General features: G+C 45.7%; 1 protein-coding gene and 1 pseudogene across 1 annotated transcript; one reads left to right on the forward strand and one right to left on the reverse strand.

Moving 5' to 3' along the window:
- Positions 1-5,629: 5,629 nt before the first annotated feature.
- On the reverse strand, positions 5,630-7,687 carry LOC136482536 (uncharacterized). Its single transcript, XM_066479743.1, has 2 exons — positions 7,572-7,687; positions 5,630-7,452 (listed from the first exon to the last, which is right to left on the reverse strand). Exon 2 carries the CDS (start codon positions 7,414-7,416, stop codon positions 5,773-5,775), a length of 1,644 nt encoding a protein of 547 aa, XP_066335840.1. The 5' UTR covers positions 7,417-7,452; positions 7,572-7,687; the 3' UTR covers positions 5,630-5,772.
- Positions 7,688-14,230: 6,543 nt separating this feature from the next.
- LOC136484583 (small nucleolar RNA Z247) lies at positions 14,231-14,359 on the forward strand (annotated as a pseudogene).
- Positions 14,360-15,947: the final 1,588 nt, after the last annotated feature.

The raw sequence follows: 15,947 nt of genomic DNA on the forward strand, positions 1-15,947 counted from the left end.
ACATGGTCGCTCTCGTGTATACACACACACCGACGGACGTCGACTATTTCTGTTACCCGTGCGTGGGCCGAGGAAGTGGATCAGGCTTTTATGCATCTGACCCCAGCTAGCAGCAATCTAGGTGCTGTAGGCCCATTTACCCGTTTGCACACATATCTTATATTTTCCCAGGTGACCATCAACTGGTAGCTGAATTAAAATAAAACTTTTTACTAATAATTAAAAATCTTTCTAGTAGCATATTATAAATAAACTTTGTACTCTCAACTTCAAAAGTTTGCACATCCTTCGCCCATGTTTCAATCAGACAATCAGCATATGCTCTCATGAAACCCTCCGAACGCTCAGCGATGCAGGTACGCTCACATTAGTTACATGTGTGGATGGCCCCACAAGAAACTTTTTTTTTAAAGATCCGTTACGGGCTTTCATTGAAATAAGAGAAGAAGGAAATTATTCTGTGGCACATTGCCATCTTCAAGTAAGAATACCAAGCTCCCACCCATCCCATTGTTGGGTAGACTAAAGGGCTGTAGAATAAGTGAGAGATGTTGGCCCCCACGAACCAAGCAATACTTTGTTCCTTTGCCAGCGAGAAGATGTCGTATAAGAGGCACAGAGTACATGTATCTGCATGGTGTGCCACCAAGCTCCACGTACCTCAAGAACTCGGTGGCACCGTCTGCAAAACGCTCGAATCGCCGTATGGCGGTGGATCCTGTCAGCTTGTTGTTGTTACCGCTGCTAAAGATTGACGAAAGAAATGACATAGCAGTATGAGCAACCCTCATAGGAAAGGAGGATCTCCGTATTGCTTGTTGCACTTCTTCCTCTTCTTTGAATCGCTGCCTGCACTGGCGCAGAGTGTGGTCGCACTCCTGCGCGGCACGCTTGAGCTTGCTCCGCCAGCGTAGCAGTGGCGCACTGGTGACGTTCCACTTGTTGGATGTCTCAAGGGCAGCCTCTAGCTTGATGTGCGCCATCTCCATCCTCTCTATGTGCTCCTTTGCATCTTACTTCTCCGCATAACCCTTCTTGATTCTTGATAAGACTTCGTTAACAGTCTCCTGGGCCACCGCAGAACCAACCATCTCTGCTGCCATTTAGACTGATCAAAGCAACCTGTAGAATCGGTTGTCCTGCATGCACAGAAAGAAAGCAAAATATTGCATACATATATGAGTCAGACGGTCCTTGTTCACCAGTCTAAAATCTATGATTGATCCTGAAAACTGCAAGTGCGGAGAGGAAATCAAAACCTGGCGTGGTTGAACACTTGAACTAGCTGTTGTAGGGTCTCAGAAAGTCGACACCACAGCAACTCAGACACAAGAGTTGGGGAATCTATCCTGCCCAGATGGCCAGTTGTGACCATACATATTGAGAGGTATCGTGGAAATTTATCAAGAGTGATACAGACGCACGAGGACTTTGTACCAGTGAGGTTGATGTACGGATCACATCGCGAAGACCGCCAGTTCAGCAAGTGAAAGATTATATTACTTTAAGTACACCACAAATACTGTCTGGTCAACATGTACAGATCAAATCACAGAGACTGCCAGAGTGGAGTGATATATATATAGACACACATTGGAAGTTAGCTAGGAACTCGTCGTGTGTGAACAGCATGTCTCATCGTGTACTACAATTCCATACACAGGACCGAGCAGTCTAGTCGATGGTGGACTAATAAACGTAGAATATATAGAAGATCTAGAGGGACACCAAAAGCAATGGACCCCAAATTTTCATCCCAATTTCAAATGTGCAAAAAATAGAAAACATGACTGGTCAGGATAACAATAAATAAATACACGTGGGTTGAATGCAGAAATTGGACCGAGACGGAACATTGTTTACTCCGAGTGTTTTCACCCCTGATAACAATATCCCACCGAAAGTTAGTCTACTTTATTTTTTGAGGCAAACCGGAGCGGGGAATACTAAATATTTATTAAAATAAGGTGAGCAATAAGTTTACAAACAGGAAACAAAGAAAGAATAAATTTCTTATGGTCATGTAGATACAAAATTATACAAGGGTCGCACTCAATCTCAAAGGAGTCAACCTTGACTCCCACTATAATGCCCCTAGATCAACCTTTCGGTTGGATCCATTCCCACTTTCCCAATCAACTACCTCAACCAGCAACACTATAATGCGCCGCAATGCTTGGACTTCCAAAGCATCTGATACGAGATAGCTGCCACACCTATGTCTGTACTTTCCGAGACCCGTAAGATCTGGGCAAGAGCGAAATTATTCTCAGGTGTATTGGTATCTCTAAGTAAGAATACTAGGCCAACCTCCATCCCATGCTCTTGATTACAGGGTTGTAGAAGAAATGAGAGATGTTGACCATGGCTAACAAAGCAATACTTTCCGTGGTGTTCCTCCAAGCTCCACGTACCTCATGAACTCCCTCGCACCATCAGCAAACCGCTCCAATCGACGGACAGGCGGTGGATATTCTGAACTCGTCATCGTTACCACTGCTAAACATTGACGAAACAACTGACATGGCTGTATGAGCGACCGTCTTAGGAAAGGAGGAGCTCCGTAGCCCTTCTTTCACTTCTTCCTCTTCTTGCAAGCGCTGCCAACACCTGCGCAGAGTGTTGTCGCACTCCTGTGTGGCACGCCTGAGCTTGATTTGCCAGCGCAGAAGTGGCGCGCTGGTGATGTTCCACTTGTTGCACGTCTCAAGGGCGGCTTCTAGCCTGATGTGCGTCATCTCCATCCTCTCTCTATGCTCCTTTGCATCTGACTTCTCTGCATAACCCTCTTTGATTCTTGATAAGACTTGGTGCAGAACTGACCGTCTCTGCTGCCATTAAGATTGATCAAACAAACCTGCTGTAGAATCGGTTGTCCTGCATGCAGAGAGAGGAAGAAAATTATTCGGTACATATAAATGAGCCAGGTTGTCCCTGTTCATCAGATTAAAATCTATAATCTATCTTGTAAAGTGCAAGTGCGGAGAGGAAATCAAAACCTGGCGCAGTTGAACACTTGAACTAGATGTAGTGTCACAGACAGTCGTACCAGCACTATGACACTCGACAGTCTATCCTGCTCAGCCAGTCAGTTGTGAATTGTGATCATACATATAGAGAGGTACTTCCTCGCAAAAAAAAAATATAGAGAGGTACTTTACTTGTGAGAGGGACATCGCAGAAATTTGTCAAGAGTGATATGGACGCAGGACTTTTGTGTAGAGGGTAAAATTAAACTCTGAGGTTGGCATAGAGTGCATATCAGCTAACTGTAAGTGATGATGTACAGAGGTTGATGACATAATTGTGCCGAACTCCTCCCAGGATGCAGTTTTGGCCTTGCTAAATGATCTGAAGTCTAAGTTCCTAACCCCGAGGTAAGTCATGTGACGGGTTTTGCAGGTGCGCAGCAGACGGTCAGTGATGTCATCGTTGGCCAGCGGCGGGATACGGGCAAACCATGGCGTGGGCCGCTTCTGCTGAGACGAATTTCTCCGCGGATCACCATTGCTGATGCCATGGCTAAGGCGGTGATGGTCCGTGTTGGCGTCGGAACAGCGACAGCACCTTCCCAGGCTCCGCTGGTCACGGTCCATACTTCATCTACGACACCGGTGGTCCACGTAGAGATCCGGAGAGTACGTGATTCACATACATTACACGATTCAATTTTTGAATACGCAGGCTACTCTGGATTCGTCACTCTTCGACTAAAGAAAGGTAGAGGACGGTTGGACAAGATTAATTTTCCTGTTGCTCTCGGTTGCCTTCTTTCTGGTCCAGAACACCGGCGACACAGGTTTGCGCCGCCAACCACGCACTTGGTGGCGATGAATATGCACACAGGAAGACTTTGAAGACTTTGGAGTAGAGGGCAACAAGCACTGAGGTCGACGTATGTATCACATCTTGGAGACCGCCAGAATTTATTGATATATAGACACCTCTAGGAACGCGTCAGATATGGGCCAGAATTATTCATCCGTAAGACCAACCGGAGTCAAAGTCGACGGCGACTAAACGTAGAAATCTTGGCTGGAAAGCTTGGAGCAAAAAGAAGAACCCGAACCCGACGGCATGCATACCAGTGTCACGGGTAGGTTACCACGAGTCCATGACAAGCAGGGCCAGGGCCCCTATTTGGGCATAGGGAGGGTCTTTAAGCCGACAACAATAATCATACATAATGAAATGCATGCATGGAAAGAATATAGACAACAATTAAATAAACATTTGTGTTATGATACATAAGACAGCTGAAAAACTTAACAAAAAAAAGGGGAACAAAATTAATTAATTTGCCTTAGGTCTCCAGCCTTCATCCAATTAATCTAATTCTTGAACTAGAAATAAATCATGATAATAGTAGAAACTAAGAAAATCAGAAATATAACAAAAAGAGTCCTAAATAATACATATGCCATTGAAGATTGATTCGTAGTGAGTGCAGTGTAGTCCTTTATTTGAGGAATATCTGATCTAGACCTTAATTTGCCGCCCTCTTCCTATTAGCTCTGACTCCACCACTGGTGTGCTATTTATAATGGTAAGGCGTGACATTGTGGAAGCTACTGTGACCGTGAGAGATGGGAGGGAGGAAGGAAGCAACCACGGCGCTGCCTTGTGGGTGAGGGATACTCAAAAGAGAAGACCGAAGAGCATGGAGGCTTTCCAGACCTGCGAGATATTTCCAGAAGGACAGAGTTATTGCACAACAGGTCTCGCTCCCACGTGAGTGTGCGACCCCGCCATCTGCCGCCTCTCACCATTGCCCACGGCCGCCAGCCACTTGCCGCCTCGCTGCACTGCCCGCCCTCCGCCCTCGCCCGTCAACCCTAACCTCTCGCCGCCTCCATCAACTGGTCACTGACGAGACTGCCCCGCACCTGTCCCCCCCCCCCCCCAAACTGCTGCCTCTACCACCAAGGCCAGTAGCGCTCCACCATCTCGCAGCACCGCCTACCCACCACAACCCACTGCCAGGCTAGCCTGCCGCCAGAGATCTAGAGCCGGGGAAGACGGCCAAACCCTAACTCGCCTTCGACGGAAGCAGTGCCGCCGGCGCTGGCACGATGGTCGCATGGTGTTGCAACCGTGCGACCATCACCTGTTAGAGTTTGCATTTCCAGACTGTAGAGCATTGCCATGCCACGAGGAGCGGTTGACATGGTCGCTCGCACGTAGACAGAAACCAATGGACGTTGGCTGTTTCAGTTACTAGCGCGCGGGCCGGGAAGCGGATCACTCTTTTACCCAACCCAGGTGTTGTAGGCCCATTTACCCATTTGCACGCATATCTTATATTTTCCCTGCTGATCATCGGCTAGTAGCTGAATTAAAAAAAACTTTTTACTAATAATTAAAAACTTTATAGTAGCATACTATGAATAAACTTCGTACTCTCAACTTCAATACTTTGCAGATCCTTCGCCCATGTTTGAATCAGACGATCAGCATAGGCTCTCATGAAACCCTCCGTACGCTTTGTCGTGTATGCTCACATTACTTACATGTGTGGATCGGCCCCACGAGAAACCGGCCACACGTCAGGAACAAACGTAGCCCACGAGCTTTAAAAGACCAAGGAATGTCATGATACACTATGTCTAGATATATAGTAAAAACAATGTATTTAGAAATTCGAAAATGTCTTATAATTTGGAATGGAGTATTACATTTATAGGTCAAACCTAGATAATTTTATATTTGCATCACAGACCAACAGTTGAACTTTTTGTGTACATCAAGGTAGTACAAACAAGTGGAAATCCTTCAGGGGTTTAACGTGCTGGACATCTTGAGCTTCCTTGCCCAATAACTGTAATCTTGCCAAAACAACATTATTGGACAATCATGGACGCAAGAATTAGTTTTCAATAACGGTAGTGTGGATCGCTTTTGTTTCTGAATCCAATTGTCAACGATCGAGCCCTGCAACTGGGCAGGCCAGTATGCAACCCACGAGCTAATAATGAACTCACTGTTAGCACCTGTCCATCCCTGAGCTGGAACCTTCTTCTCCTGCCGTTGCTTACAGCGTTTTCCAACTTTGTCCTTCCTAGTAGTTGCTCTCCATGGGGTCTTCTTGACCCGAAGGTATGCGCTTCCATGCTTGGACTTCCACGACATCTGATATGAGGTAGCTTCCAGATTCCTACTAAGGTAATCTACTGCTTTTGGCATCGTGATCTCGCCCAGCTGTTCAAAGGAAATGTTTGCATACATGGCACAATGTTTGGCTTCATCGTTGATTATCTCTGACACTGAACCCCCAACAGTAGGTGACAAATCTTCAAAAGAGGCATGAGGCGAGAAGTGTGCTCCAAGTTTCAGATATGGAAAGTCTCTCGTGGGGCTTGTTTGGCTTTCGCCATTGATGACTGCGCTCTGCCTATTGTTCCCAACTGACAGTGCAACATGTCCTAGCAAATAAACTTGGCTAACTGGTGCCATGTATATATCACATGTCAATGATTTTGAAGAGGAGCTCTGGGCATGGAGATGTTCTAGTTGTTGACAGCAAAATGGGTTTGGTCGAAACCATTTAGAACACATGGTGTGAGGACTGTTCTGTTGTTCATCACAGCCATAAACTGAATAAGCATCAAACACCCAACACAAGTCTTGCAATGGCATCTGGGTCAGCTTTGTCTTTACAGTCTCGGCTGTGAAGCTCAAGTACGGTTTGAACAGCTGCAGGCATCTGACTACAACCCCAACTATGTCAGTACTCTCAGAGAGCTGTAAGCTGAGGGCAAGAAGGAAATTATTCTCTGGCATATTGCCATCTTCAAGTAAGAATACCAAGTCCGCCCCCATCCCATGGTTGGGTAGACTAAAGGGCTGTAGAGTAAGTGAGAGATGTTGGCCCCCACGAACAAAGCAATCCTTTGTTCCTTTGCCAGCGAGAAGATGGCGTATAAGAGGCACAGAGAACATGTATCTGCATGGTGTGCCACCAAGCTCCACGTACCTCAAGAACTCGCTGGCACCATCAGCAAACTGCTCAAATCGCCGGACGGCAGTGGATCCTCTTAGCTTGTCGTCGCTACCGCTGCTAAACATTGACGAAACAAATGACATGGCAGTATGAGCGACCCTCTTAGGAAAGGAGGAGCTCTGTAGCCCTTGTTTCACTTCTTCCTCTTCTTGCAATCGCTGCCTGCACCGGCGCAAAGTGCGGTTGCACTCCTGTGTGGCACGCTTGAGCTTCCTCCTCCAGCGCAGTAGTGGCGGGCTAGTGATGTTCCAATTGTTGGATGCCTCAAGGGCGGCTTCCAGCTTGATGTGCGCCATCTCCATCCTCTCTATGTGCTCCTTTGCATCTGACTTCTCGGCATAACCCTCTTTGATTCTTGATAAGACTTCATTAACAGCCTCCTGGGCCACCGCAGAACCGACCATCTCTGCTGCCATTAAGACTGATCAAAGCAACCTGTAGAATCGGTTGTCCTGCATGCACGGAAAGAAAGCAAAATATTGCATACATATATGAGTCAGATTGTCCCTGTTCATCAGTCTAAAATCTATGATTGATCCTGTAAACTGCAAGTGCAGAGAGCAATCAAAACCTCGCGTGGTTGAACACTTGCACTAGCTGTAGGGTCTCAGAAAGTTGACACCACAGCAACTCAGAAACAAGAGTTGGGGAATCTATCCTGCCCAGCCGGCCAGTTGTGACCTTACATATTGAGAGGTACTACATTTACGAGAGGGACATCATGGAAATTTATCAAGATTGATAACAACACAGGAGGACTTTGAATATAGGGAAAAGACAATTAATAACTGATGTAGAGGCAAAGTAGCAGTGAGGCTGATGTACGGATCATATCACAGCACAGACAAAATCGCGATCAAGACCGCGCAATCTAGTCGACGGTGGACTAATAAACGTAGAATATAAGTATGTACATGTGTCGTGTTGTTACCCAAAAAATATACTACCACTATGATATTCAAAATATCACTATTACATGAGTCATATAACGCCTGTGCTATAGTTGTCAGTTAAATATATGATTTTAACTATTTATTATTTGTCACTACTACAGAAAATCTCTTCAAAGGTGGCCGATGCCTCTATAAAGGCGGTTGGCCCAGCCGCCTTTGCTCTTTCATCTCTACAAATGAACGATTTATTGAGACGGTTCTCCAGCCACCTCTAGAAATTGATTTGCTGTATTTCGAGATGCCTCTAGAAATTATTGTCCATAAATAAGAAATTTGGGCCCAATAAATAGAAAAAAAACTCAATCTCGGGAGACCCGACAGCCACACGCGCACCGTAGCAAGTCCAGCAACTATTCGCGTGAAAAACGTGCGCAGCCTCAGACCTTGCGTGTTCGTTCCCTAACCACTCCAAACATGACACACTTGTATCTATTTGGGATTACCGTCCTCCTCATTTTATCTTCATCTGATTTTCACATAAGTATTATTGATTCTAAACAAATTTAAATAAAAAAGTTGTCAACTACAAAGTTTCATAACTTTTTTGAGATCTACAACTTTTGTTTTGGTTCTTTCTCCGTCAGAGGTCATTTGAAATATTTGAATTTCAAATGTGAGAAATTCAAACGTAGATTTTCCGTGTATAGATGATTTCAAATGAAAAGGTTGTCAACTACATAGTTGCATAACCTTTTGAGATACACAACTTTGGTTTTAGTCGTTTCTCCATCTGATGTTGTTTGAAAAATTCAAATTTAAAATGTGAGAAATTCAAATGTAGATTTTCGATGCATAAATGATTTCAAATGAAAAAGTTGTCAACTATAAAGTTGCATAACTTTCAGAGATCTACAACTTTTGTTTTGGTCGTTTCACCATCTGTTGAACTTTATTATGTACATCAAGTTAGTACAAGCAACTGGAAATCCTTTAGGGTTTGAACGTGCAGGACAACTTGAGCTTCCTAGCCAAATATCTGTGATCTTGCAAAGTCGACAACATGATTGGACAATCATGGGTGCAGCCATTAGTTTTGAATAATAACGGTAGTGTTGATCGCTTCTCTTTCTCAAACCAATAGTCGACGACTGAGCCCTACAACAGAGCAGGCGTGTGCTCAATCCATGAGCCAATGAACTCATTGTTACCACTTGTCCATCCCTGAACCGGAACCTTATTCTCCCTCCATTGCTTACAACATTTTCCAACTTTGTCTTTCCTAGTGGATTCTCTCCATGAGGTCTTCTCGAACCGAATGAAGGCACTGCCATGCTTGGACTTCCACAGCATCTGATACAAGGTAGCTGCCACATTCCCACAAAGGCAATCTACTGCTTTTGGCATCATTATCTATCCCAGCTGTTCAAAGGAAATGTTTGCATACATCATGTGATACATGCCACGTTGTTTAGCTTCATCACTGATTATCTCTGATGCTGAACCCCTGACAGCAGGTGACAAATCTTCAGAAGAGGCATGAGGCCAGAAGTGTGCTCCAAGTTTCAGATATGGAAAGTCTCCCGTGGGGCATGTTTGGCTTTCACCATCGACAATTTTCCTCTGCCCGTTGTTCCTAGCTGACAGTGCAACGTGTCCTAGCAAATACACTTGGATAACTGGTTCCAAGTATATACCACATGGTAAAGATTCTGAATGAAAGGTCCTTGTTTGGTTTTGGTAATTGAGTGACAACTTAGGTGGACTAATATGTGTTTGAATGAGATACACATGTGATTAGTCCACAGGTATATGTGTGTGAGCAATACATGCCATGAGGTGAAATGGCTTGGATTTGTTGCAAAGCTCACACATATGATGAAGGAGCTCATTGCATATGAGACATGACATGGAATCATGTGATCAAGGTGGAGAAGATCAAGACAAGACTTGGCTCGACAAACCAGTTGCAAGTGTGAAGGGCAAGTTGAGTGATGACTTGGCACTGATGGACCGAGGCAACGGTGAAGAGAAAGTGAAGTCAAGATCGATGAACCAATACGATCACGTGATGATATGAAGTGGATCATATCATTTGGTGATTGGTTAGTGCATGTGTTGCATCGACATCAAAGGAGATGGAATGAAATGCGCAAGGCAAAAGTATAACCTAGGGCATTTCATTTCACTGGTCATAGGCGTGTAGAGAAGTTGATGACCAGGTTTAGGATAGATGGCCGTACTATCAAGAGGAGCAAACTTGATTGCATATCGGTCATCTAGTGCCACTCGAGTGATCTAACTTTGCATCGTTGCTAGGATCGAGTGGCGTGGCAAGTTGAGTGTCTAATCCTTTGAAAAATGTTTATGAAAATGCTAACACATTTGCACTTAGTGGTGTACACTTGGTGGTGTTGGTACATTTGCAAGGGTGTTGAAAATGGAGAAGAAATAGCACATAAAAAGGTGATTTTAGTGGTGCTATTCTCAGCAAGCAATTCTCCTTTGTCAACAAGAAATTCTTGTTGATAAATAGTGGAAGGCGACATGCTTGCATGCGTGTCAATGAGGTGTCAGTGAGAGAGAATTGAGCTCAACCGGCAATTCTTCTTTCCCAGCAACAATTTCTTGTTGAGATTTTGTGTGTGAGAGAGAGTGACCGAACGCACTGGCCACCGCATCCTGTTGTTGACGAACAGAGTTGGAGCAGCAGCTAGAGGCGATCGGACTCTGTGCAGGGGCGCGTCCGATCGATGAAATCACCGTCTGGTCATGTGTTCTAGAGGACGCGTGGCTCGGCTTGGCAATCGGACTATGGAGGTGTTCCTCGACCGGACTTTGTTGGAACACTGTTCAAAGCGTCCGGTCATGTCTTGGTGTCGCTCGGGTTTTCAGCAGAAAAGGACCTTACTTCGGGGCGAGTCTGGTCATGTCTGATCTGGCGCATCCGGTCACATTTTGACGTCTCTGGATCGTCTCTGGACTTGACCGGACGCTAGCTCGCGGGGAGTCCAGTCGTCCGAAGAGTGAGTCCGGTCGAGTGACTAACAGAGCACGCGGATGATTTAGCCGTTGGCGACAACGGCTAGTTTCAAACGCAGGGATGCGTGGCAGCCTTGGTGTGACCGGATGCTGGCGACCTGTGCATCCGGTCAATAATAAAAGCATGTCCGGTCAGCGTGTTTTCAACATAGTGAAGGGGTAACGGCTCTATTTGTTCGTGGGGTTATAAATAGAGCCGTTGGCCGGCCTTGGGTTGCTTGCTGAGCACACTAGAGCCTTGGTGGCTTGTGTGGTGGTGCTTGGGAGCCCTCTAACTCACTCTTGCTTGATAGTGTTCATCCGATTGAGTGAGTGAGCGACTCTAGTGCGATTGCATCGTGAGGTTGCATTGAGTGGCACTAGGTGATCGTATTGCAAGCCGGTGGTGCTTGTTACTCTTGGAGATTGCCACCTCCTAGATGGCTTGGTGGCTTGTGACTCCGTTGAAGCACGCAAGAAGATTGTGCGGTGCTCTAGAGGTGGATTTGTGCGGGGGATTGTGCTCACCCTGCGGGGATCACGAAGAGCAACTCTAGTAGAGCATGTCATTGAGCCACCCTCACTTTTGGGGTAGGTTCTTGCGTTACCCAACGTGTGGGCTTGGTGGGTGATGCCAATTAGCCATCGAACCACCAAGTGAGCGGTCGACACAACGGGGACTAGTGTGTTGGCAAGCACGTGAACTTCGGGAGAAAAATCACCGTGTCATCCTTGTCTTCCCATTGGTTTGCATCCCCATTACACAAGTTTGTATTTACTTTCATATACATTGCGCTTGTGTAGTTGCTCTTATAATTAGTTTACTTGTGTAGCTTGCTAGTTACCTTCTTGCTTGTGTAGCATAGAAGTAGCTCCCTTGCGTGGCTAATTTGGTTTTAGTAACCTTGTTAGTCACATTGCTTAGTTTGTGTAGCTAAGTAATTTGCACTCTCTAATTTGACATTAGTTGCCTTGTTATTGTGCATTGCTAGTGAGCTTAGGAGCTTTGTGCTTTTGCTTACTAGTTGTGTAGAAGCTCCCTCGTGCTTGAAGTACTAGTGGCATAGGTTTGTGTGACCTTGCTCCTAGAATTGGTTAGGTGAGCTCTAGCTAGCCCGGCACCTTGGTTGCTTGTTTAGGATCTTTCCAAGGTGCTTGATAACTTAGATAGAGGGGTGTAGTCTTGGCTAGACTGATAGTTTTAATTCTGTATTTGTTATTGTTAGCCGACACAATTAATTTTAGAAAGGACTGTTCACCCCCCCCCCTCTAATCAGCCATCTCGACCCTATACTAAAGAGGGACTCTGGACGTGGGGATGGTCTTCTTGTTGACAACAAAATAGGTTTTGTGGAAACCATTTAGAACACATGGTGTGGACATGTTCATCACAGCCATAAATTGAACAATTATCAAACACCCAGCAAAAGTCTTGCAATGGTACCTGGGTTAGCTTTGTCTTCACAATCTCGGTTGTGAGCTCAAGTATGGAATGAACAGATGAAAGCATCTGACTGCAACCCCAACTATGTCAGTACTCTCAGAGAGCCGTAAGCTGAGGCCAGGAATGAAATTGTTCTCTAGCGCATTGCTATCTTCAAGTAAGAATTCTAGGGTCCCTTCCATCCCACGGTTGGGTGGACTAAAGGGCTGAAGAATAAATGAGAGATGTTGTCCCCCGCAAACAAAGCAATACTTTGTTCCTTTGTCAGCGAGAAGATGGCGTATAAGAGGCATGGAGAACATGTATCTGCATGGTGTGCCACCAAGCTCCACGTACCTCAAGAATCGTTTGCACCATCTGCAAACCGCTCGAATTGCCAGACAGCGGTGGGTCCTCCCACCTCATCATTGTTACCACCGCTAAACATTGTTGAAACAAATGACATGGCAGTCTGAGTGATCCTCTTAGGAAAGGAGGAGCTCTATAGCCCTTGTTTCACTTCTTCCTCTTCTTGTAATCGCTGCCTACATCGGCGCAAAGTGTGGTCGCACTCCTGTGTTACACGCTTGAGCTTGCTTTGCCAGTGCAGCAGTGGCACGCTGGTGATGTTCCACTTGTTGGATGTCTCAAGGGCAGCTTCTAGCCTGATTTGCGCCATCTCCATCCTCTATATGTGCTCCTTTGCATCTGACTTCTCTGCATAACCCTCCTTGATTCTTTATAAGACATGGTTAATAGCCTCCTGGGCCACTGCAGAACTGACTATCTCTTCTGCCATTTAGACTGATCAAAGCAACCTGTAGAATCGGTTGTCCTGCATGCACAGAAAGAAAGCAAAATATTGCATACATATATGAGTCAGACTGTCCCTGTTCATCAGTCCAAAATCTATGATTGATCCTGTAAACTGCAAGTGTGGAGGGCAAATCAAATCCTGGCGTGGTTGAACACTTGCACGAGCTGTAGGGTCTTAGAAAGTCAACACCACAGCAACTGGGACACAAGAGTTGGGGAATCTATCCTGCCCATCTGGCCAGTTGTGACCATACATATTGAGAGGTCTTTCATATGTGAGAGGGACATCTTGGGCAGGTGTGGGCATCATGTCCAATTGTGCGCTAGAATTCCATACACAGGACCAAGCAATCTAGTCAACGGTGGACTAATAAAAGTAGAATATAAGTATGTACATGTGTCATTTTGTTACCCAAAAAATATACATCTGTTAAGATAGGCGATAGTCTATGGGCCACGCGCCCTTATCCAGGTTGTTACTTGGCTTGTAATCTAAGATAGGAGGTTAGTTAGTATCTTGTTTGTACTGTAAGTTGTTGTAATCTTTGACCCTTGTACAAGCCACGCCATGGGGCTGTTCTTGACATATTTAACATATAACCGAGAGCCTAGGGAAGGCATCTCATTCCCTCCACTTTCACATGGTATCAGAGCCCTTATCCTCATGGAAACTTCCCATGGCGTTCCATAGGTTCCCCTCTTCCTTCTCCGCAGCGCCTGCAGCTCCATCGATCGGCTTCTACGTGAGCGAGAAGCTCACTCACAGCAATCATCCTCTGTGGAAGGCACAAGTCCTTTCTGCCATCAAGGGCGCCCAACTCGCTAGCTTCATTAGCCCCACCACCAAACCGCCCTCACCATTTCTCGATGCCGGCGATGACAAAAAGGCTGAACCCAAACCTAACCCAGATTATGATCCATGGATTGCCAAGGACCAGCAGGCCCTCAGTTTCATCTTGCCCTCGCTGTCCAAGGAAATCTTTGGTCAAATCTCGTTGGCTGAATCTGCTGCAGCAGATTGGGCCACGATTGAGGAGATGTTTGCATCTCAGTGTAGATGAAATGGTGTCTATAGGCAGGCGCCTTGAGGATGAACATACATTCTGACCGGTCTCGACGTCGACTACAACCCTGTCGTGTCTGCTATTGCGGCAAGGGTCAAGCCCATCACGGTGGGCGAGCTCTATACTCAGCCCGTGAGTTTTGAGCAGCTCATCAAGCTCCTTCATGGCGGGGGATCCAACTCCTCTGTGAACATGGCCACCAGATGTGGTCGTGATGGTGGTCCATCGTGTGGCTGTGGTGGCAGCCGCAGCGGTGGGCGTGGCTAGAAGACTGGTGGTCGAGGTGGTGGCTGTGGTCATTGCAGCACCTCATCTAGAGTCATCTGCCAGCTCTGCAACAAGGAGGGCCACACTGTGCTTCACTGTTTCAAGAGGTTTGACTCTACCTTTATAGGTCGGTCGTAGAAGAGCGCTACATCAGCCAGCTCCTACGGGATAGATACAAACTAGTACATGGATACCTATGCGACGGATCATGTGACCAGCGACCTGGAGAAGCTCACTGCTCATGAGAAGTATGGTGGCCATGACCAAGTTTACACTGCCAGTAGATCAGGTATGGAGGAACGGCACATTGGATCTAGTATTTTGCATTCCCCTACTAGTACTCTTCATCTAAATCGTGTTCTCCATGTTCCTCAAGCCAATAGAAGTTTGTTATCTATTAATCATCTTACACGTGACAATAATGTCTTTTTTGAATTTCACCCTGATCATTTTTCTGTTAAGGATCGGGAAACGAGGAGTACGCTCCTCCAAGGCAGATGTGAAGAGGGTCTTTACCCTCCAAAGGGAGTCTAGAATAAGCAAGTGCTCAGCGCCGCCAAGCCCTAAGCGTCCTTATGGCACCATAGATTAGGTCATGCTTCTACTCGAGTAGTCCAGCACACTACTAGGAATATCCAGTTCTATGACGAACAGCTTTCATCATTGAAGGAGCCAAATTCGTCATAATTTCAGTTTTATGACGAACTTATGATGAAAAATGGTTTGTCATAGAAGTCACATCATTCTTGATATTCTATGATGATTTTAGAAATTTGTCATAGATGTGGATGGATCTATGATGAAAACTAAACGTCATAGAACTGCTTTGGCATGCGTTGCAGGGGGGCATCCACACTAGTGGTTTCTTTCGTTGGACATGCTTTCCATGTGTACCTGCTATAGCCGGTTGCATTGAAGATGGTTCAGTTATGTGTCACCTTGTTATTGGACAACATGGCCATCTCTGGTTCTTGAACGTTTTAGGTTCTTAATGGACCACGTGTCGGCCCCTGTTGTTCCATATGTCTATTTTCTATTGGCACACGTGTCGTGTTGTGGCTGGGTCATGTGTCATTTCTTCATTGGACCATGTGTCGTATTTTTATTGGTCCACATGGCCATTTCGTATTCGACCATGTGTCATGGTGTTGTCCATCCACGTTTTGTTTTTTTTATTCGGCCACGTGGCTTGACGGCTTCCTTCCACGTGTTGGATTTTTATTAGCCCACGTGTCGTGCCATGGCTATTTCACGTGTCATGCACTAGTTTGTCCACATATTGCATTTTTATTTGATCACGTGGCCTGCCTAGGTTCTACCACGTGCCCAACAATCAATTCATCATAAAAGTAATTCAAGATCATCACTGCTGTACTGATTGACTACATAATTATTCGACGATGTCTACATAATTATTCAGCATGACAATCAAATACAACAAATTCATGTTTACACTTCAGCAGCAA

This window comes from Miscanthus floridulus, chromosome 9, assembly GCF_019320115.1.
Source record: "Miscanthus floridulus cultivar M001 chromosome 9, ASM1932011v1, whole genome shotgun sequence".
NCBI classification, from domain to species: domain Eukaryota; kingdom Viridiplantae; phylum Streptophyta; class Magnoliopsida; order Poales; family Poaceae; genus Miscanthus; species Miscanthus floridulus.